Genomic DNA, 24,604 nt, shown 5'->3' on the forward strand with positions numbered 1-24,604 from the left:
GCCTCCACCGCGCGCTACTCCACTGGCTACTGTTCAACCACCCCTCCACCGTCTACTGTTTACCCAACCCTCCACACCACGGGGTCCTGTTCAACCATCCCTCCACCGTCTACTGTTCATCCAGCCCTCCACACCACGGGGTCCTGTTCATCCACCCCTCCACGAGCACCCCTCCACCATCTACTGTTTATCCAGCCCTCCACCACACCACGGGGTCCTGTTCATCCAGAGGCAATGCCACAGCTCACTGTTCATCCACCCCCCCCCCCCGCAACGCTCACTGTTCATCCCATCGATCGGTTTCAGTTAGCAGCAGTAGCGAAGGAATCGTTCGATCGAGTTCAGTTAACAGCCATCGATCGATCGCTCAGGTTCAGTAACGCGTAGCCTGCAGTGCAATCGCTCGGGTTCAGTTAGAGCCCAACGCCTCGCTCGGGTTCAGTTAGAGCCAATGCCTCGCACACACGCGCGTACGTGTACGAGAGAAACGCGCATCGCTCGGCCCCCGACCTCCCACCGTAACCGGGAACTCCCCGGAATTTTCCTCGCCCTCGCTTCTACCATGGTTTTTTCCGTCATGGACGGCCCAAAGAATGTCATGCAGCTGCGTCTCCGGCCCTCCCAGGATGAAAAGCTCATTTTTTGTCATGATTTTTTATCATAGAAGTAGGAGCCCACCACATCTATGATGATACCGGGTTTTGTCACAATTATCGTCATAGAAGTGTCATATGTATGACAGAAAAAAATTTCGTTCGGCCCAAAATGTCACGGATGTGTCTTTTTTATAGTGTAGATTACATAGTAATGATTCTAACACCCATGGAGTCTTGGTGTTGATCATGTTTTGCTCATGAGAGAGGCTTAGTCAACGGGTCTGCAAATATCTATGTCTCCCTTCTTGACTTGATCGCGGATGGAATTGAAGCGTCTCTTGATGTGTTTGGTTCTCTTGTGAAATCTGGATTCCTTTGCCAAGGCAATTGCTCAAGTATTGTCACAAAAGATTTTCATTGGACCCAATGCACTAGGTATTACACCTAGATCAGATATGAACTCCTTCATCCAGACTCCTTCATTTGCTGCTACCGAAGCAGCTATGTACTCCGCTTCACACGTAGATCCCGCCACGACGCTCTGCTTGGAACTGCACCAACTGACAGCTCCACCATTCAATATAAATATGTATCCGGTTTGTGACTTAGAGTCATCCGGATCAGTGTCAAAGCTTGCATCGACGTAACCATTTACGACAAGCTCTTTGTCACCTCCATAAACGAGAAACATATCCTTACTCCATTTCAGGTATTTCAGGATGTTCTTGACCGCTGTCCAGTGATCCACTCCTGGATTACTTTGGTACCTCCCTGCTAAACTTATAGCAAGGCACACATCAGGTCTGGTACACGGCATTGCATACATGATAGAACCTATGGCTGAGGCATAGGGAATGACTTTCATTTTCTCTATATCTTCTGCAGTGGTCGGACATTGAGTCTGACTCAACTTCACACCTTGTAACACGGGCAAGAACCCTTTCTTTGATTGGTCCATTTTGAATTTCTTCAAAACTTTATCAAGGTATGTGCTTTGTGGAAGTCCAATTAAGTGTCTTGATCTATCGCTATAGATCTTGGTGCCTAATATATAAGCAGCTTCACCGAGGTCTTTCATTGAAAAATTCTTATTCAAGTATCCTTTTATGCTATCTAAAAATTCTGTATTATTTCCAATCAATAATATGTCATCCACATATAATATTAGAAATGCTACAGAGCTCCCACTCACTTTTTTGTAAATACAGGCTTCTCAAAAAGTCTGTATAAAACCATATGCTTTGATCACACTATCAAAGCGTATATTCCAACTCCGAGAGGCTTGCACCAGTCCATAAATGGATCGCTGGAGCTTGCACACTTTGTTAGCACCTTTTGGATCGACAACACCTTCTGGTTGCATCATATACAACTCTTCTTTAAGATATCCATTAAGGAATGCAATTTTGACATCCATTTGCCAAATTTCATAATCATAAAATGCGGCTATTGCTAACATGATTTGGACAAACTTAAGCATCGCTACGGGTGAGAAAGTCTCATTATAGTCAACTCCTTGAACTTGTCGAAAACCTTTCGCAACAAGTTGAGCTTTGTAGACAGTAACATTACAGTCAGTGTCAGTCTTCTTCTTGAAGATCCATTTATTCTCTATGACTTGTCGATCATCGGGCAAGTCAACCAAAGTCCACACTTTGTTCTCATACATGGATCTCATCTCAGATTTCATGGCCTCAAGCCATTTCGTGGAATCTGGGCTCATCATCGCTTCCTCATAGTTCGTAGGTTCGTCATGGTCAAGTAACATGACCTCCAGAACAGGATTACCGTACCACTCTGGTGGGGATCGTACTCTGGTTGACCTACGAGGTTCGGTAGTAACTTGATCAGAAGTTTCATGATCATCATCATTAACTTCCTCACTAATTGGTGTAGGAATCACTGGAACTGATTTCTGTGATGAACTACTTCCGAATAAGGGAGAAGATACAATTACCTTATCAAGTTCTACTTTCTTCCCACTCACTTCTTTCGAGAGAAACTCCTTCTCTAGAAATGATCCATTCTTAGCATTGAATATATTGCCTTCGGATCTGTGATAGAAGGTGTACCCAATAGTTTCCTTTGGGTATCCTATGAAGACGCATTTCTTCGATTTGGGTCTGATCTTATCAGGTTGAACCATTTTCACATAAGCATCGCAGCCCCAAACTTTAAGAAACGACAGTTTAGGTTTCTTGCCAAACCAGAGTTCATATAGTGTCGTCTCAATGGATTTAGATGGTGCCCTATTTAATATGAATGCAGCCGTCTCTAAAGTATAACCCCAAAACGATAGCGGTAAATCAGTAAGAGACATCATAGATCGCACCATATCTAATAAAGTACGGTTACGACGTTCGGACACACCATTACGCTGTGGTGTTCCAGGTGGCGTGAGTTGCGAAACTATTCCACATTGTTTCAAATGAAGACCAAACTTGTAACTCAACTATTCACCTCCACAATCAAATCGTAGAAACTTTATTTTCTTGTTACGATAATTTTCCACTTCACTCTGAAATTCTTTGAACTTTTTAAATGTTTTAGACTTATGTTTCATCAAGTAGATATACCCATATCTGCTCAAATCATCTGTGAAGGTCAGAAAATAACGATACCTACCGCGAGCCTCAACACTCATCGGACCGCATACATCGGTATGTATTATTTTCAATAAGTCAGTTGCTCGCTTCATTGTTCCGGAGAACGGAGTCTTAGTCATCTTGCCCATGTGGCATGGTTCGCAAGCATCAAGTGATTCCAAAAGCCCATCAGCATGGAGTTTCTTCATGCGCTTTACACCAACATGACCTAAACGGCAGTGCCACAAATAAGTTGCACTATCATTATTAACCTTGCATCTTTTGGCTTCAATATTATGAATACGTGTGTCACTACAATTGAGATTCAACAAAAATAGACCACTCATCAAGGGTGCATGACCATAAAAGATATTACCCATATAAATAGAACAACCATTATTCTCTAATTTAAATGAATAACCGTCTCGCATCAAACAAGATCCAGATATAATGTTCATGCTTAACGTTGGCATCAAATAACAATTATTTAGGTATAAAACTAACCCCGACGGTACATGTAGAGGTAGCGTGCTGACGGCGATCACATCGACTTTGGAACCATTTCCCATGCGCATCGTCACCTCGTCCTTAGTCAATCTTCGTTTAATCCGTAGCCCCTGTTTCGAGTTGCAAATATGAGCAACAGAACTAGTATCAAATACCCAGGCGCTACTACGAGCATTAGTAAGGTATGTATCAATAACATGTATATCAAATATACCTTTCACTTTGCCATCCTTCTCGCCATACTTGGGGCAGTTCCGCTTCTAGTGACCAGTGCCTTTGCAGTAGAAGCACTCGGTCTCAGGCTTAGGTCCAGACTTGGGCTTCTTCACCTAAGCAGCAACTTGCTTGCCATTCTTCTTGAAGTTCCCCTTCTTCCCTTTGCCCTTTTTCTTGAAACTAGTGGTCTTGTTAAACATTAACACTTGATGCTCCTTCTTGATTTCTACCTCCGCAGCCTTTATCATCGCGAAGAGCTCAGGAATTGTCATATCCATCCCTTGCATATTATAGATCATCACGAAGCTTTTGTAGCCTAGTGGTAGTGATTGAAGAACTCTGTTAATGACACTATCATCAGGAAGATTAACTCCTAGTTGAGTCAAGTGGTTGTGCTACCCAGACATTCTGAGTATATATTCATTGACAGAACTATTCTCCTCCATCTTGCAGCTATAGAACTTATTGGAGACTTCATATCTCTCAATTCAAGCATTTGCTTGAAATATTGACTTCAACTCCTGGAACATCTCATATGCTCCATGACGTTCAAAACGTCTTTGAAGTCCCGATTCTAAGTCGTAAAGCATGGCACACTGAACTAACGAGTAGTCATCATCTTTGCTCTGCCAGACGTTCATAACATCTAGAGTTGCTCCTGCAGCGGGTTTTGCACCTAGCGGTGCTTCCAGGACATAATTCTTCTATGCAGCAATGAGGATAATCCTCAAGTTACGGACCCAGTCTGTATAGTTGCTACCATCATCTTTCAACTTAGCTTTCTCTAGGAACGCATTAAAATTCAAGGGAACGGTAGCACAGGCCATTGATCTACAACAAAATAGACATGAAAATACTATCAGGTACTAAGTTCATGAGAAATTAAAGTTCAATTAATCATATTACTTAAGAACTCCCACTTAGATAGACATCCCTCTAGTCATCTAAATGATCACGTGATCCATATCAACTAAACCATGTCCGATCATCACGTGAGATGGAGTAGTTTTCAATGGTGAACATCACTATGTTGATCATATCTACTATATGATTCACGTTCGACCTTTCGGTCTCAGTGTTCCGAGGTCATATCTGCATATACTAGGCTCGTCAAGTTTAACCCGAGTATTCTGCACGTGCAAAACAGGCTTGCACCCGTTGTATGTGAACGCAGAGCTTATCGCACCCGATCATCACGTGGTGTCTCGGCATGACGAACTGTAGCAACTGTGCATACTCAGGGAGAGCACTTGTACCTTGAAATTTAGTGAGGGGTCATCTTATAATGCTACCACCATGCTAAGCAAAATAAGATTTATAAAAGATAAACATCACATGCAATCAAAATAAGTGATATGATATGGCCATCATCATCTTGTGCCTTTGATCTCCATCTCCAAAGCACCGTCATGATCACCATCATCACTGGCTTGACACCTTGATCTCCATCGTAGCATCGTTGTCGTCTTGCCAACTATTGTTTATACGACTATCACTCCCGCTTAGTGATAAAGCAAAGCAATTACATTTCATATAATAAAGCGACAATCATAAGGCTCCTGCCAGTTACCGATAACTTTTACAAAACATGATCATCTCATACAACAATTTATATCTCATCACGTCTTGACCATATCACATCACAGCATGCCCCGCAAAAAAGTTAGACATCCTCTATTTTGTTGTTGCAAGTTTTACGTGGCTGCTACGGGCTTCTAGCAAGAACCGTTCTTACCTACGCATCAAAACCACAACGATTTTTCGTCAAGTGTGCTGTTTTAACCTTCAACAAGGACCAGCCATAGTCAAACTTGATTCAACTAAATTTGGAGAAACAGACACCCGCCAGCCACCTGTGTGCGAAGCACGTCGGTAGAACCAGTCTTATGAATGCGGTCATGTAATGTCGGTCCGGGCCGCGTCATCCAACAATGCCATCGAATCAAAGTAAGACGTTGGTGGTAAGCAGTATGACTATTATCGCCCACAACTCTTTGTGTTCTACTCGTGCATATAACATCTACGTATAGACCTGGCTCGGATGCCACTATTGGGGAACGCAGTATTTCAAAAAAATTCCTACGATCACGTAAGATCTATCTAGGAGATGCATAGCAATGAGGGGGAAGAGTGTGTCCACGTACCCTCGTAGATTGAAAGCGGAAGCGTTTAGTAACGCGGTTGATGTAGTCGAACGTCTTTGCGATCCAACCGATCCTAGCACCGAATGGTACGGCACCTCTGTGTTCTGCACACGTTCATCACGATGATGTCCCTCGAGCTCTTATCTAGTTGAGGACAAGGGAGAGTTCCGTCAGTACGATGGCGTGTGTGACGGTGATGATAAAGTTACCGGCGCAGGGCTTCGCCTAAGCACTACGACAATATGACCGAGGTGTGTAACTATGGAGGGGGGCACCGCACACAGCTAAGAGAAGACTTGGTGTGTCTTTTGGGTGCCCCTCCCACGTATATAAAGGAGGGGGGAAGAGGAGGCCATCCCAAGGGGGCGCGCCATAGGGGGGAGTCCTACTTGGACTCCCGGTCCAAGTAGGATTCGCCCCCCCCCTTTCTTATTCCAACTAGGAGAAGGAGGGAAGGAGGAAGAGGGGGCGCCGCCCCCTCCTAGTCCAATTCGGACCAGCCAAGGGGGGCACCCCTTGAGGCCCTTCCCTCCTTTCCCCTAAAGCCCATTAAGGCCCATTACTTCTCCGGGGGTTCCGGTAACCTCCCGGTACTCCGAAAAATACCCGAAACACTTCGAAACCATTCTGGTGTCCGAATATAACCTTCCAATATATCAATCTTTATCTCCTGACCATTTCGAGACTCCTCGTCATGTCCGTGATCTCATCCGGGACTCCGAACAAAATTCGGTCATCAAATCACATAACTCATAATACAAATCATCATCGAACGTTAAGCATGTGGACCCTATAGGTTCGAGAACTATGTAGACATGACCGAGACATATCTCCGGTCAATAACCAATAGAGGAACCTGGATTCTCATATTGGCTCCTACATATTCTACGAATATCTTTATCGGTCAAACCGCATAACAACATACGTCATTCCCTTTGTCATCGGCATGTTACTTGCCCGAGATTCGATCGTCGGTATCATCATACCTAGTTCAATCTCGTTACTGGCAAGTCTTTTTACTCATTCCGTAATGCATCATCTCGTAACTAACTCATTAGTCACATTGCTTGCAAGGCTCATAGTGATGTGCATTACCGAGAGGGCCCAGAGATACCTCTCCGATACTCGGAGTGACAAATCCTAATCTCGATCTATGCCAACTCAACAAACACCATCAGAGACACCTGTAGAGCATCTTTATAATCACCCAGTTATGTTGTGATGTTTGATAGCACATAAGGTGTTTCTCCGGTATTCGGGAGTTGCATAATCTCATAGACAAAGGAACATGTATAAGTCATGAAGAAAGTAATAGCAATAAAACTAAATGATCATTATGCTAAGCTAACAGATGGGTCTTGTCCATCACATCATTATCTAATGATGTGATCCCGTTCATCAAATGACAACACATGTCTATGGTTAGGAAACTTAACCATCTTTGATTAACGAGCTAGTCTAGTAGAGGCATACTAGGGACACTATGTTTGTCTATGTATTCACGCATGTACTAAGTTTCTGATTAATACAATTCTAGCATGAATAATAAACATTTATCATGATATAAGGAAATATAAATAACAACTTTATTATTGCCTCTAAGGCATATTTCCTTGACCCGACCCCTCTGCCTGGCGCTGGCTGCGGCCGCCGGGGTGCCCGACCATTTCAGCCGCCCGCGGGCCGGCTCCCTGAATGCCCGACAAAATGGCCTCGGGTGCCCGGTCCCCTCAGCCACCTGGCCCCCTGTATGCCCTGGGTGCCCGGGCTTCACACCCCCTGGGTGCCCGACCCTCCTCCCCAGGCGCGCCCCGGGTGCCCGGACCCCTTGATCCCGGGTGCCCGGCCCCTCCACCGTGGCTACGCATTTTTCAAGATAAATTGCCCATGTACCCTTGTTTTACCCCCAATTCGTCCCTAGCCTATAAGTACTCCCAATCTAGCTCATTTATGAGGTTAGCAAAGTATTTGATAGACACTAGAGAGCTTTGCTCCTTGTATCCCTCCTCTTGGAGATCAAGATCCCTCTTTGGGAAGAATCCTTGTGGATTATCAAGGCCTCCTGTTGGAGAAGATCAACATCAAGACCTCATCTCCTTGGAGTAGGAAGAACTTTACCCTAGTGCTACTTTTCCTTGAATTGTTCTTGTACGCTTGTGGATCTACTCTAGTGGATGTGTTATTTGGATTTTTTTGAGTGATTCTTCTCCTTCATGTTCTTGTGTGTTCATCACTTTCCCTCTCTCCAAGTGTGAAAAGATCCCATCTAGGGTTTCACCCTACAACAACATATCTATCGAGCTTCTAACTATTAAGCAGAGTATCGTTTATTTATTGTCTTTTGGACTGCTCTGTCCTTCGAGCGGAAGTAGAGCAGCAGTAGCCAGCGGTAGTACCGCTCTATGTGGCACTACTGCACTGCCCTCCTCTACTACCACCGTTTCGTGTGGTTGCACAACTCTAGGTAGTACCGCTCCAACGGCATTACCGTCTCCCTGATCTGTTCAGTTGAGTGCAGTTGCTGAAACTTCCATGCCAGCCGAAGTACCGCTCGCGCGAGCGATACTACCGCTTGTGCACGGGCTGAAGGGGCATACGGTTGGATTCTTTTCTCCACTATATAAGTGAGTCTTCTTCTTCTAGTTGACTTACCTCTTCCCCCTCCAAGATTCATTGTTGCTCAAAAGCTCATTCTTGCCCGATCTCTCTCCCTAACCATTCAAACTTGTTGATTTTCCTATGGATTGGTTGAGAAGGCCTAGATCTACACTTTCACATAGAGAAATTTGATTCCCCCATTAATTCCTTGCGGTTCTCTTGGGTTTTTGAGCACTCTAGATGGCTGAGGTTACGTCGAAACCACATTCCATTGTAGTGAAGCTTCATGGTGGTGTTGGGAGCCTCAAATTCGATTGTGGAAATTGCCCAACCTTATTTGTAAAGGTCCGGTTGCCGTCTTCAAAGGTATCACTAATGGAATCACGTCATCTTACATTGCGCGAGGGCGTGAGGAGAATACAGTGGCCCTAGTGGCTTTTTGAGGAGCATCGTGCCCCCATACCACTCCAACAAAGGGAAGTAACTTCAGTAACACTTATGGTTACCTCTTATCTTTAATTTGTGCAAGCTTTACTAGTGTTGTATCTCTTGCTTGCTTGTGTTATTGTTGTTGCTATCATCATATAGATTGTTCGTCTAGTTGTATATCTAGACAACCTATTTGTTGCTAAACCTAATTTGATAAGAAAAAATAAAAATTGGTATTTGCCTGTTCACCCCGTAGTCAGTCATATCGATCCTTTCATCGTGGAATACTCGGTGGTAGATTGGACAACTGTCTCGTGCGCCATCAGATGGCTGCCAAGGCGTCCGATCAAATTCAGTTTCACATGGACGACGCATTGCGTACCCCTAAAATATTTTCAAAATGTTGATGGATGTTGGCATATTTTCTAGGAGTATTATAATTTAGTCAAACTTTTTTTTAACATCGCCTAAAATTAGACTTTCAGTTATTTTCGTAGCTTAAAAACAAGTTTTTTTTCCGAATTTGTCACAAAAAACGAACAAAGTTATCAAATATTTTCGCATCCAGAGGCCACGCGAACTCCGCTTCGTCTCGTCGCGACCATCTGACAGGTTCGCTCGCCGGGCGGAGGCATACCCGCCGCCATGTCGAAGCTCGCCAACCAGCCGCCGCCGCCGCCGTCGGATATGGATATTGACTCCGCAGCCGCGGTCGAGGAGAAGAATCCCGTCAGGTTCTCCATCAATGGTGAGCTTGTCCCCTCTCCTTACCCTCTGCGCAGACCCGATCTCGCCCCCTCGTGTCTCCTGATCCGTCCGCCTTCCTCCGCGCAGTGCTGGAACTCATGAGGGAGGCGCAGATGCAGCACGGCCTTCGCCACGGCGACTACACGCGGTACAGGTGAGCGCTCCGATTACCGATCCCACCCCACTTACGCCCACCCAGATCTGCTGCCTGCTCGTCTTCTCAACTGTGCCATGCCACCGTGATTCTCGCCTCGCGGGATTCACGCGCGTATATTGATCGGGAGGCGTCTTTTCTTCCTACCGTGCTCTCAGATGTGTGACTTGTGATGGAATGCTTTCATCCAATTGTTCCCCTATATCGAAACTTTCCCATGGAAACCCTGCTTCGAACTTGCTTTGTAGTCTAATACTCCCTTAGTTCATTATTATAAGATGTTATCTTTTTTCTGAATCGGATGTATAGAGACGCATTTTCGTGTGTTTGTTTACTCATTTCAGTCCGTATGTAGTCCATATTGAAATATCCAAAACATCTTATAATAGTGAACGGAGGGAGTTGAATTCATACATTTAATCTGCTCTAAAAGAAAGTTATCTTTTTACACATTTGCTTTGCACATTATGCTTGCTCCGTTTTCTCTGTTGCTGGTACATGAGGGGGAAGTTCTGTCCTCTCAGATGTTGCATGTCTTGTTTGCCCAAAGTATCTTGCTTTTGCTTATAATTTATTAGTATGGTGCTGCTGTCGTTTGTGGATGCATACTTTGTCTAAAGGATTTAGGATTATTTGCAGGAGATACTGTACTGCGCGTCTGAGAAGGCTATACAAGTCTCTGAAGTTTTTGCATGGCCGTGGTAAATATACCCGGAGGAATATAACAGAGTCAACAGTGACTGATGTGAGGTGTGGCTCCTGATAATCTACCATATGCCTGCTGCATTTGTTCATACTTCACTTCGGCTGGTATTTTGGTAATTTTGTCAATTTTGATGGATCTGTTTGGACTTGGTATGTTAAATAACATTGTCAATGTTTAAAACTAACAATGTGATTTCCTTTGTACCGTTGAACATATGATTACTATTAGTTACAAAGATTTCAGCCACCATTTGGTAGTTGTGTACTACATGCCTGTGATATTCGTTAGTAATTTATCAGTATTGTTAATTCCTTACCCTAGCAAAATTCTTGTTATTGTTGATGAACACTTTTGTAGTGCATGTAATCGGTATGCGATAACTATTGGGGAACTTAAGCAAATGCTTTTGCAATTTAGTGAGCTGTTAGGCTTGGTTATGCCTGAAGCAATTTTAACACATGCGTGTAGGTTTCTACATGTGGTATTTTATATGGCTGAGAGAGCATGGAGTCATGCTATGGAGAAGAAAACTGCTGGTCCAAATGCACCGCAGCGCATCTACATGCTGGGTCGATTTAGGAAGGCAGTCAAATGGGCGGCACTTTTTTCACAGTTATGTTCTATAAAAGGAGATTCCAGGACATCTTTGGAAGCTGAGGTGTGTTTCTTATATTTGTTTGATTTAGTGCTCAGTTGACAATCCTTTTTAAGTACAAAATAGAAACCTCACTATATTGACCTGATATAGTTGTCCTATAAGAAAAGTATTTTTTGAACCATCTAAAATAATATCTTTTGTAGGCATATGCTTCATATATGAAAGGAACTTTGCTTTTTGAGCAAGAGAAGAACATAGAGGCAGCAATGTTGAATTTCAAGAATACCAGGTTTGTGGAAATGATAATTCATTGAAGTTTTGGTTCTATGCAGTGTGGTATTATTCCTTGTGTGGATCATCCCATTATTGTCGTGCCTTGCTGTTTGGATATATCATGATACTTGCTCCCCTCATGAGTATTTTAAAAGTTAGTGATTGACATGTATTATTTTTCACAGGACTGTATATGAGGAGCTTGGGAAGTATGGCGGCATAGAAAATCAACTTTTATGCCGTCAGCGCATTGAGGAAGTGGAGCCTATGATTGGATTCTGTTCACGCAAACTTGGTGGATCTGCTCTGCAAGAACATGATCTCCTAGATATGGAAAAGGAGGGGCCTGCTTATGACCTTTTTAAAGCTAAGATTGAGGTATTTTCTTTTCTTACAAATAAAGAATATAGTGGAATGCATAAGAGGTCCTAAAACTATCGAGGGGTGTCAAGGTAGTCCTAAAACTTTAAAAGTGCAGACTTGGGCTCCAAAAGTTATAAGTTGTTCATCGCGGTCCTAAGCAGCCCAGACCGGGTCTGACTTGCTTATGTGGTATGTTGACTGTCGCCGCGTAGACGTATGGACTCACCAGGATAACCGATTGAAGCCAGAATCTGTTGAAAGTAGAAACACCCCTGATATCCTGGTAATTTTCACTTGTGGCCCCTAGTTCTTTTCCCCACTGGCAATGTTCAGGAAATAGTTAACTGGCAACCACTCGGTCGGTTGGTGAGTAGGGTATTAATAGGCGAATCAGCTGACAAATCAGCTAATCGGCTGATAAATGAGTTAGTTGGCTACTCAGTGACCCACTGAGAAGGGATTAATTGTCCAGTTAACTGATTCATCGGCTGATATTTTGAACACCGCCCACTGGTAACATAGGCTCATCCCCAACCTCTCGTCCTGATCCTCTCTCCCTCACGCATGTGAAGATACAAGTCCAATCCCCAAATCACGTGCAACCCATATTATGAGGAACTAGTCAGGGATTGCACGTCAGAGACATAATGTAGGTAATTTTTTTTATTATGCCACTGCAAAACTATCAGATATTGCACATACCACTGCAACGATTCGATTAATTTTTCTCCATGCACATTTTGACAGATATATGATTCCCATTGGTTCTTCTGGGAATTAGGTCACCACACACTTCTTATCTTTGCAGTGTGTAACATGAATGTTTGGTCAGCTTGATTAATGCATGTTTAAACTTCGAGTTTTTTTATCTGCAATCCACATCATTTGTTTACAGTTTGAAAATGGTGTGCATATCTTGCAGTGCACCTAAACTTCACTATATTGAAGTTAGTTAATGTTGCATACTTGCAAACTTGAATTAGTACAATGAGGGTATCAAAATACGCAACCAACAATTCTAGTTTAGCTTTTGTGTTCTTTGACTTCACACAATGGGTATGCTGTTTTTTTGTTGAACCTGTGCTTTTGTGTATTTCTTGGTCAAGTCGGGAAGTTCATTGAAGATTTATGACTTGTATTTGAAATTGGGAACTGTTTTCCTCACAAAATTAGAAAAGGAATTGTCAGAATCATGCTAGACAAGTTCTAGTATGGCGTTAATTATTGCTTAGAGCAAGACCAATGGCTTACCTATCCGGCTTTGAATCGGCCAAATTGCTGATTTTGGTTGAAATCGATGCTCCAACAGCATCGGCAAACAGCCCAGCAAAAGAATCACTCGGCAAACTATCCTTTATGTTTGCCACTTCTGCAGACCTGGAAGTGAGTGGGCATTGATCAATGACCGCGGCAGCTCTTCCCTCCTGCGTTGCCGAGGAATGATCTGTGGATGGTGCTCCGTTCCCCTCTCGTGCGACCACCATTTTTTTTCTGTTGCCGCCGCGCGCCTCTCTTGCTGCTCGCTCGATCTGGGGGAAGTGGTTGGTCTGGAAAAATCAGAGGGGAGGGCGCCGGGGAGAGGGGAGGAAGAAGCTTGGGGGGATAGGGTGCAGCGGTGGTGGTGTTCGGTGGCGTCAAGAGGGCAGGAGGTGCTGCGCTCGTCCGTGCCATCGAGAGACAGGGGGTTGGCGGTGCTCTCTGGCTGCAGCGATACATTTGATGCTTTGTGTCGTCGATTGATTGCTGCGCTGCTGCCCTCTACCTGTTGCTGATGCTTCCATTAATGTGAGGTTGTGAGAGACAGAGAGATCATGTGCTGCTCCTTGTGCTTGTATGCTTGCATTTTATTAGAGATAAGTGAGAGATATATTGACAACAGATGTTGAATCGATTCGTTTGATGTTGTGTGTTTGCAATTGCTGTTGTTGGATGGAGATAGCACATGAATAGTGGGGTCAACTGAAATTATGCATCAATAAAATATCAAATACTTTGTTGGATTAATAGGTTTTAGAGAATTTTGTGAGTTACAAAAAATTAATAAAATATAGATGGCTGACATTTGGACAGCAGGACTGTTGGAGCGTACAGAGAAATAGAGAAGGAATCTTTTGGTGAGGCTCTGTAAATAGAGATATAAGGAGTCGGTTTGAGGAGTCCCACGTTGGACTTGCTCACTAGAAACTATTTTGATGTTATTTCGTAAATATGACACCATAGCCTACTTGCAGTTTCTGATTGTCAGATTGCATTTCCATCCGTATTTTCAGATAGATGTATTTTGATACTTGCAGGCTGTATTATCTGAGACAAGGTCACAGCAGGCGGCTTCTATGACTGAGTTTAACTGGCTTGGTCGCAGATTTCCAATTACCAGTGCAAAGACCCGTGTCTCCATATTAAAAGGTACTCCTATATAGGTTATGTATGTTCTCTCTAATTATTATAGACATGATTTGCATGTTCATCTCAGAGATAGCAGATAGTCCACATCTTATTTAATTGACCAAAACAGTTTTTCTACAGTATTTCTGCATCTACTTTGCTTTCTACTTGTAGATAGATTTCTTTTTAATCTAGTGATATGATTCAGCTCAGCAGCTGGAGAGGGATTTAAATGGCGCAGCCACAGAACCAATTTCAGCAGACAAAAAACTTGCTATATTTGATAAACTATTCTCTGCATACCACGAAGCTCGAAGCTGCATCCGCAATGATTTGGTATGATAATAATGATATACTCCCTCCGTTCCTAAATATTTGTCTTTCTAGAGATTTCAACAAGTGACTACATACGGAGCAAAATGAGTGAATCTACACTCTAAAATATGTCTATATACATCCGTATGTGGTAGTCCATTTGAAATCTCTAAAAAGACAAATATTTAGGAACGGAGGGAGTAGATATATGTATGTTCTAAAGGCAGTATATGCATCCTACTAACACTTCTGCCAAATGCAGGCTTCTGCTGGCAGTGCTGAGAATATAAGAGACGAATTGAATGGTCTTGACAAGGCTGTCAGTGCAGTTTTAGGATTGAGGACCATAGAACGTAACCAGTTACTTGTTAGTATTGCTAAAAGTAAGTTTGCAAAGCATCGGGATGAGAAGAATGAGAAAATTACAAAGCCGGAAGAACTTGTTCGGCTATATGATCTGCTAATTCAGGTAAGTTCTGTTCATATTACGACTTACTACTTACTAGAGTTGTGTACTTCTGCTGATGTGAAAACCTCTTAACTTGCAGAATACAACAGACCTAACTGATTTAGTTAGCTCAGGAAGGGATAAAAACGAAGAAGAGAACGCTTTTGTTCATGAGTATGAACTGAAAGATTTGGCTTTCCGAGCCGAGAGGTGAGTTCCACATTGTTTTCTTCGAAACCTAGAATTCTTTAACAATCAGCTTCTCTGTTCACGACTATATCGAATAATGTTATTGAGAGCTTGACACAAGGCATCCAAATAGTTAATTGTCTTATTTTTAAATTATTTAAACAAATGTTCCAGCTTGTTATCAAGGTTCCATCTGCTATCCTAGAAAGCTTACATGTAACACATAGCGGCTATGCTCACAAATTTTGTTTTGGAGTACTGTGCAGATGTTTCTATTTGGCAAAGTCATATAGTTCAGTCAGTAAAAGGGCCGAAGCCTATGCATTATTCTGTTATGCACGTTCCCTTGCTGATTCTGCACTGCAAGAACTGGCTAACAGTCCTCACAAGGTTCGCTACTGTGCTAACATTTATATGATCATTAAGAAGTTGGTAGCTTCTAAATTCCAGCCGTTTTATATCATTGTTTTAATTGTGCCCTCATCATTACCATTTTCATTTGGTGCATGTATTATCTTGGTGCCCTCGTAAGCTAATAGCAGCTTTTTGATCTTCAGAAATGCGTGTATTATGTTGGTACCTGTACAAGTCTGCCAGGATAAATGTTGTTTATTGATCTTTGAAGTTCAAACAACATAGTTTTAGGGCTTTACTGAGGGGCTCTTAAGTTTATCTTACTTTTTTAGTTAATACGCATGTATTAGCTACAAATTGTACAGTTTTGGCTTTTTTGGCTTCCTTTTTCAGTTCCTAGTAGTTAGTAGCTTAGCCTTTTCATATTTTCTTTGGGTTTTTTCCCTTCTGAGTTGTCGGTTTTGTGCTATCTTCATGCTCTTCATATACTACCTCTGTAAACTTTGATAAAAGTAGTGACCTAAAACATCTTATAAAAGTTTACAGAGTAAAAAACATGCGTTTGGGTGCTTGTTGGAGGAAAAAAAGCTTGATTTTTTGTCTGTCTGGCAGGTACTTAAGTCTAACTCAAATGCTCTTACTTTACAGGCCTTAATCCAAGATCTCGAGGCTCTATCTTTCAATTGTAGATCCAATAGTTGCATTGAACATGCAACAGGTATTATGGAGGATGAGAGTGCTCCTGAAAGACTTTCTAAAGGAGTCTCAACTATATCACTTGGCGACAATAGAAAAAAGGTATGCTTCGTACAAGTTCTTGTCCACGTAAACGTTTGATGAGATCAGTCTGTTACTATTGGTATTTAGATCATTAGAGTCCCACCATGTGAGTCTTATGTTATGGTAGGGTAGCTATCCTTGGCAGCCAGCTCTTTCACCCTTTTGTACACGTCATGAGTCTATTGATGAAAAGGGTGTCTGGGAAAACTTGAACTGAAGTCCTACAGTGAGGGATATTCATATTGAACCAAAAAGAAGAAAAAACTGCAGATTCTGTTTTCCTTTTATTCTTACAACTCCGTTCTTTCTTATGAATAGTCCATGAATCCACTTTATTCACCAGCTTGGTTTATTATCTTTTCTCTCCCTTCCATTCTTATGTTCTACTCCCTCCGATCCATATTAATTGTCTCTGATTTAGTACAACTTTTTACTAAATCAGCGACAATTCTTTTGTACACGTCATGAGTCTATTGATGAAAAGGTCCATGAATCCACTTTATTCACCAGCTTGGTTTATTATCTTTTCTCTCCCTTCCATTCTTATGTTCTACTCCCTCCGATCCATATTAATTGTCTCTGATTTAGTACAGCTTTTTACTAAATCAGCGACAATTCTTTTGTACACGTCATGAGTCTATTGATGAAAAGGTCCATGAATCCACTTTATTCACCAGCTTGGTTTATTATCTTTTCTCTCCCTTCCATTCTTATGTTCTACTCCCTCCGATCCATATTAATTGTCTCTGATTTAGTACAACTTTTTACTAAATCAGCGACAATTCTTTTGTACACGTCATGAGTCTATTGATGAAAAGGTCCATGAATCCACTTTATTCACCAGCTTGGTTTATTATCTTTTCTCTCCCTTCCATTCTTATGTTCTACTCCCTCTGATCCATATTTTTTGTCTCTGATTTAGTACTCCCTCCGTCCAGAAATACTTGTCCTTCAAATGGTTGTATCTGGACTTATTTTAGTTATAGATACATCCATTTTATACATTTCGAGGAGAAGTATTTCCGGACGGAGGGAGTACAACTTTTTACTAAATCAGTGACAATTAATATGGGTCGGAGGGAGTATTATTCTTTAGCTTTACCTGATATGTTAATGAATCCGCTTTATTCACTACCTTGGTATGATACTTCATTACTTTGCTAGAGGATTCTGCTATCTCAACTTTCATTGCATCTCTTAATCTACGTACAGTCTGGTGTTCCCTGGGTAGATCTTTTATGTGTGAAATCAAAACCAATGGCATGCCATGTCATTAAAGGGTGTTATACTGTTATTACGAAGTGATGCACTTTAGGGTCATCTTTTGAATATATGCTGATAATAATGAGTTTGTATTTTGCAGGATCCTAAATACCTCCTTGATATCCTAGGGAGCTATGAATCAGCACTTGGTGAGCAAAGCGCCAAAGCGCCATGTCGCATTTCACAGTTCCCACCACCGTTCCAACCAGTTCCCTGCAACCCAATTGTTCTTGACATGGCATACAACGCAATCGAGTTCCCGAACCTTGAGAACAGGATGAAGAAGGAAAAGAAGGGTCTCCTCCGCAGATTCTGGGGGTGAAAGGAAGAGAGCGCATTGTTTAGTTCCTCAGGGTCACCTTTGCTCTTGGATTTTGATACATTACCTTGGTGGATTAATTTGTTTTTGGCTGTGCTGCTCATCACAGTGCCGGTTTGATGTCTGGAAGGTTTCTAAGAAGTCGAACCAAGTTTGATAGGCAAAATTTTGTACTGTTTCAAAATACATCAGTTTGAGTGCCCCTCTTTACAATCTCCTTATACCGTATGGAACATTAACTAAATAGACCGTACTTTTGAAATGTTATAAATTGTTGCAGTATGGTTAACTTATATTCGGCAATACTAGGTTTCATGTTTGGCTGCAGTAATGCTTATCCAAAATGTGGGCCAACGTGCAAGGCTGCTGCACTCTTGTGGCGAGGATATATAGACTCGGTCGAAGCTTTGAAATATATTTCAATTTTTGGGCCATATAGATTGTTTACAACACTTGGTGTCACGATGATTGCTCCATTCAGAACAAGCGCAAAGGAGGCTAAATGCTTCAGTCAACTTGTTAATTGCATAACCAAATGCTTCAACTTTTCGAGGGAACATGCAAACGAGCTTAAATCCAATTACCCAAGCTTGTGATTAATTCTTGTCAAACAGTGGTTGTATGCTTGCGCTTTCATCAGATCAGATGGTGCTGGATTTTCCAGATGATGTTGATGCGGTTACGCCAGTAAGACATTTCCCTCGCGCGTTTCTCGGTGAATAGTACTCGGTATGCCAAATGAAAGGAAATGCCTTAAACGTGCTGGGACAAAAAATCTCCACAAAGATGATACAGGCGGCCTCCTCCAGTAGTGAAAGTCCCTTTAGCAGCACCTTGTTCACTCACATAACACAAGTGTGCTGCCTGCCTGCCTCTGCAACATGCGCAACCATCCTCCATTCGTATTGATATTTTTACTTTTACTTCATCCTTTCCATAATATAAAAGCGTTTTTTACACTACTCCCTCTGTCCCAGAATATAAAAATGTTACTATGCTCTCCCTTCGTCCTAAAATATAAAAAGTTTTTAGCACTAGCATAGTATAAAAAACTTTCTTATATTCTGAAACAGAGGGAGTAGTAGATAATAAGAATCGTGTTAATGTACCCGGCCGAGTTTCCTCGAGGAGAAATCCAAAGAAAGTGATATACACTAAGCGACCTGAGATGTGGAGCGAGCTGCTCAATTTTCTTTTCTTTCCTTTTGCGTCCAATCATCCGAGGAGAAAGGGAAGACGCTGGTCAACTTGTCCTCTCAGAGAAGGGAAAATGAAAAGGAGAAACTTGAGCCCTATCCACTATCTTAGCTGGTGATGTTTCAGTCGGAGCTTGTGCGGTTCGTTTGTTTGGCTGGGCTACTCGTGCACAACTTCTTCATGCAATTGCAACGCAGCCATTATCTTTTCCAACCAAACCAAACCAGAAAGTACGAGAGCATTTACAACCACGAACACCAAAATTCGGCCCAAACGCTCATGGGTGCGCTCGGGCATATCTGCTGACCGTGACCGAGCGAACATGCCCGAGCAGTACACAAGAAACGTCTATCACATCCGTGAATCTTAAACTTTTTTTTAAAAGTACGCCAATGGTATACCATATTTTTATATTCCCTCCGTTTCTAAATATATGTCTTTTTACTTTTTAGACATTTCAAATGGACTATAACATACGGATGTATATAGACATATTTTAGAGTGTAGATTCACTTATTTTACTTCGTATGTAGTCACTTGTTGGAATCTCTAGAAAGACTTATATTTAGAAACGGAGGGAGTAGAAGATAGAGCATATTTACAAGAAGTGTAGCCCATATGCGTACATACGGGCGTCCACAAAACACCAACACCAACACCGACCCTAAACATCTAAGCTAACTTAACTTATCACAAAACGTTGTAAACCTCCAACACCACCCGCCTGTTGGAGATATGCCCTAGAGGCAATCATGAATGATGATATTTTTTATGTGTTTATGAATAAAGATAGTTCTTGGACATTATCAATGATGTGTATCAGTAAGTACGTGACTTGTTTGTGGGACTATGCAGTGTATGATGGCTGTCCTAAAAGGTCCCTAGTCGAAAGGGCTGTGTGGACGCGCAGCCAACTAGACTGGCATATGACACGGTCGATGGCTTGGTCTCACTAGCCATGGAGTATTGGATGCTAACCGGATAATATGGACTTGGAAGGATCTGGTCGGATTCGACGTAGTCGGATCCGAGTCGAGATAAGGTCCGAGTCGGACAGACCCAACTATGAGACGCAGCGATATGTCATCTGTGAGTCTCTAGTACAACATATGTTCTATGTCCTAAGACCTGAGCTGACGCATGTACTCGGGATGGTGACAGACTTGCTTTGGGCCGACCAAACGCTACTCCGTGACTGGGTAGTTACAAAGGTAGGTTTCAGGCTTGTCCAGACCCATGTTGCGAGACATGGTCGAGCAAGATGGGATTTGCCCCTCCGACCAGGAGAGATATACTCTGGGCCCCTCGTGTGATCCGACCAGGATAAGCATGGCCATGCGACAAGGATTATGAGATAATCCGGTTTGTGGTCGGCATCATTGGAACGAGAAAGAGGTCGGGCTAGCACAAGGATGACAGACTCGCCTTGAGCTCGACAACATATATCGTGTGGCAAAAGGAATGGAAGTGTGATGTACAGGTTCGCTAACCAGCTTCATAGTCTGCTTGGTGTTCGGCATGCCTTGCTAGAGGCCGCTACCAACTGTGCAGTTCGGAGGTGATCCGAACTGCGACCAAGCCAACTTGAACCTAAGGGGTCGCACGCTTAAGGGAAGGAATCTACGAGGTCGGATCCGAGGACACTGGTCGGATGTGATCCGAACTGTATTCGGATTGTGGCTGAGTAGACTTATGGGCTTTAGGGTCCGTGCGAGGCCCAAGTGTTGAGCCCGCGACGGACACCTGTATATATAGTGGAGGTGCCGCACACTCATGCGGTTGATCGCTTCGGCGCTGTCACTAGGGTTTGCATGTGTTGTGAATAGACACCTCCACTCGCCGCCGGTTGTGTGATCGGACCTAGCAGTCCGCCGCACGACGTTCTTCCTGCACGCGCGAATACCGTTAGAGGCGGTGCACTTGCGCCGCTCCGACGAACCTGTACGTGGGAACCGACCACCGGCTGTACGAGGGGACGAGGAGGAGACGATCCACGCGGACGCGCTGCCCCAACTCTTCTTCCGCTGCACGACACTGCGCGTCTAGTGGTAACGAACTGTGATCCATCTCCCGTAGCATGTTCTTGGTTGTTCTGCGCGTAGGAAATTTTAATTTGCAATCGACGCACCCTACCGTAGATCTCAACAGTGGTATCAGAGCCTCTGCTATAGGATTTGGATTCAGATCGTATGCATATTAAATATGTGGAGGCAATAGATGAGATCTGTTGTCAATGATAAGATTGGTTGTGTGCACGGTTGATGAGATCAACTGCACATGGGGATCAATGTGGCTATATTTTCTGTTGATTGGGATCGATGAGGTCGTGACACAATCTACCCCTACCGGTCGGTTATCCGCCATCGGGGTTAACAGTGAAACGTAAATCCGAATCAGATTCGCGATGATCGATTTCCGAAAACTCAACCCGGTAGAATGCGATTCTATGCATAACTTTATTTTGCAGGGTTTGATGTGAATAGTATGGCTCATGTGTATGTGATGCATATGTGTAAATTATACATGGCCTGCGTGTCATGTTTGTCAGCCGGCAGGAGCCAAAGTGCTGTCATTATATTGTATAACGACTTGCGTGTCGACTTGTGACTCTATGTAAAATTCATTACTAGATGTAGTAGTTGGATAATAGGGATCAGGTTGGTGGCTTGGCGTCCCGGCGTGACAAGCAAGATGGAGTTCCTAGATGGTCATCGGAGTCGGAGCCAACCAGGAAGAACATCCATGAAGGAGCCATACTATTTCACAATATGTGTTTATTTGTGATTGTTATGCTTCCTTGTTTTCTATGCATGATAGAATGGTAGAAAGATCCCTCATGAATATCAAGCGAATTGCCATCCCCGATGTTGCACCTTCGCACGTCAAGTACGTGTAGTAGTGGGCTCATAAAATTGGGGTGCTTCTAGGTGTCCTTGACTGAAGGGTTCGTGTCGGACACGGACATGCATTGCATTAGGTTGACTTGACAAGGCTATCAAAACGGTTTTGGGCCTTGTGGCAAAAGAGGTCGGGAGCCGGGGTATGAGATACCTACCCGACCGACAGGAGTCGTATAGAGATACGATTAGTAAGGAGTTGCTTACCGGATAGACATGTTGTCTAGCAGTGATGCTAAAGCTCACTAGTCGCATGTGCTAGTCGGATCCTGAATCACTGAGAGTTTGCGGAGGGATGCTGACTTCAGTGGGAGTATTTCTGTTTAAGTCTAGAATTACTCTACATAAACACATTGCCTAGTGATTGCATATTTTTCTGTTGTAGATCAATGGCACCACCTGCTCAACCCAACTTTGCATTGAAATCAATTCTGGAAAAGGATAAACTGAATGGAACAAACTTTACTACCTGGTATAGAAATTTGGGAATTGTTCTCAAGCATGATAAAAAGGAACATGTTCTAGAGGATCCGCTTCCAGAGGAACCTGCCAATAATGCTAGTACCACAACCAAGAATGCCTACCAGAAACTCGTTGATGAATCAAACGAGATCAGCTGCCTCATGCTGGCTTGTGAAGGAAATATGCCCTAGAGGCAATAATAAAGTTATTATTTATTTCCTTATAATCATGATAAATGTTTATTATTCATGCTAGAATTGTATTAACCGGAAACATAATACATGTGTGAATACATAGACAAACAAAGTGTCACTAGTATGCCTCTACTTGACTGGCTCGTTAATCAAAGATGGTTATGTTTCCTAACCATGAACAATGAGTTGTTATTTGATTAACGGGATCACATCATTGAGAGAATGATCTGATTGACATGACCCATTCCATTAGCTTAGCACCCGATCGTTTAGTATGTTGCTATTGCTTTCTTCATGACTTATACATGTTCCTATAACTATGAGATTATGCAACTCCCATTTACCGAGGAACACTTTGGGTACTACCAAATGTCACAACGTAACTGGGTGATTATAAAGGAGTACTACAGGTGTCTCCAAAGGTACATGTTGGGTTGGCGTATTTCGAGATTAGGTTTTGTCACTCCGATTGTCGGAGAGGTATCTCTGGGCCCTCTCGGTAATGCACATCACTTAAGCCTTGCAATCATTGCAACTAAATGAGTTAGTTGCGGGATGATGTATTACAGAACGAGTAAAGAGACTTGCCGGCAACGAGATTAAACTAGGTATTGGAATACCGACGATCGAATCTCGGGCAAGTAACATACCGATGACAAAGGGAACGACGTATGTTGTTATGCGGTCTGACCGATAAAGATCTTCGTAGAATATGTAGGAGCCAATATGGGCATCCAGGTCCCGCTATTGGTTATTGACTGGAGACATGTCTCGGTCATGTCTACATTGTTCTCGAACCCGTAGGGTCCGCACGCTTAAGGTTACGATGATAGTTATATTATGAGTTTATGCATTTTGATGTACCGAAGGTTGTTCGGAGTCCCAGATGTGATCACGGACATGACGAGGAGTCTCGAAATGGTCGAGACATAAAGATTGATATATTGGAAGCCTATGTTTGGATATCGGAAGTGTTCCGGGTGAAATCAGGATTTTACCGGAGTACCGGGAGGTTACCGGAACCCCCCGGGAGCTAAATAGGCCATGATGGGCCTTAGTGGAAAAGAGAAGAGGCAGCCCTACATGGGCCGTGTGCCCCTCCCCTCCCTTGGTCCGAATTGGACAAGGAGAGGGGGCCGACCCCTCTCTCTCTTTTCCCCCCTCCACAAGTCCTGTTCCAACTAGGATTGGGGGGGGGGGAATCCTACTCCCAGAGGGAGTAGGACTCTCCTGGCGCGCCCTATGTGGCCGGCCAGCCTCCCCCCTTTTGGTCCTTTATATACTGAGGCAGAGGCACCCTAGAACACACAAGTTGATCCACGTGATCTATTCCTTAGCCGTGTGCGGCGCCCCCAGCCACCATAGTCCTCAATTATATTGTAGCGGTGCTTAGGCGAAGCCCTGCAGCAGTAGCACGTCAAGATCGTCACCACGCCGTCGTGCTGACGGAACTCTTCCCCGACACTTTGCTGGATCGGAGTCCGGGGATCGTCATTGAGCTGAACGTGTGCTAGAACTCGGAGGTGCCGTAGTTTCGGTGCTTGATCGGTCGGATCGTGAAGATGTACGACTACATCAACCAAATGCTTCCGTTGCCGATCTACTAGGTATGTAGATCATACTCCCCCTCTCGTTGCTATGCATCACCATGATCTTGCGTGTGCGTAGGAATTTTTTTGAAATTACTACGAAACCCAACAGCTTGTATGGAGCCCGATTTGCAGCAGCATTTCGAAGACGTTGGGGCTTTTGATATGATCGAGAGTCTCAAGAGCATGTTTCAGGTGCAGGCTAGGACCGAAAGGTTCAACGTCTGGCGATCCTTGATGGATTGTAAGCTGAAGGAAGGTGATCCACTGAGCCCGCATGTGATCAAGATGATCGG

At 43.3% G+C, this 24,604-nt stretch overlaps 1 protein-coding gene and 1 long non-coding RNA gene across 2 annotated transcripts; both read left to right on the top strand.

Moving 5' to 3' along the window:
- Positions 1-9,605: 9,605 nt before the first annotated feature.
- Positions 9,606-18,262, top strand: LOC125508380 (signal recognition particle subunit SRP68). The gene is made up of 13 exons (XM_048673078.1): positions 9,606-9,823; positions 9,910-9,976; positions 10,616-10,726; positions 11,151-11,340; positions 11,484-11,569; positions 11,739-11,931; positions 14,211-14,322; positions 14,510-14,637; positions 14,879-15,085; positions 15,165-15,274; positions 15,520-15,643; positions 16,256-16,405; positions 17,751-18,262. Exons 1-13 carry the CDS (start codon positions 9,721-9,723, stop codon positions 17,970-17,972), a joined length of 1,803 nt encoding a protein of 600 aa, XP_048529035.1. The 5' UTR covers positions 9,606-9,720; the 3' UTR covers positions 17,973-18,262.
- On the top strand, positions 16,414-17,118 carry LOC125508381. Its single transcript, XR_007283416.1, has 2 exons — positions 16,414-16,581; positions 16,706-17,118. It is a non-coding gene; the product is annotated as an uncharacterized LOC125508381 (long non-coding RNA).
- Positions 18,263-24,604: the final 6,342 nt, after the last annotated feature.

The sequence above is a fragment of the Triticum urartu genome, chromosome 5 (genome assembly GCF_003073215.2).
Source record: "Triticum urartu cultivar G1812 chromosome 5, Tu2.1, whole genome shotgun sequence".
NCBI classification, from domain to species: Eukaryota; Viridiplantae; Streptophyta; class Magnoliopsida; order Poales; family Poaceae; genus Triticum; species Triticum urartu.

Bases quoted from the DNA above. Each gene is read 5' to 3' on its own strand.
- LOC125508380 (XM_048673078.1), top strand. From the start codon at position 9,721: ATGTCGAAGCTCGCCAACCAGCCGCCGCCGCCGCCGTCGGATATGGAT. The intron at 9,977-10,615 runs GTGAGCGCTCCG...GATTATTTGCAG, and splicing joins GGCGACTACACGCGGTACAG to GAGATACTGTACTGCGCGTC. The intron at 15,275-15,519 runs GTGAGTTCCACA...AGTACTGTGCAG, and splicing joins TTGGCTTTCCGAGCCGAGAG to ATGTTTCTATTTGGCAAAGT.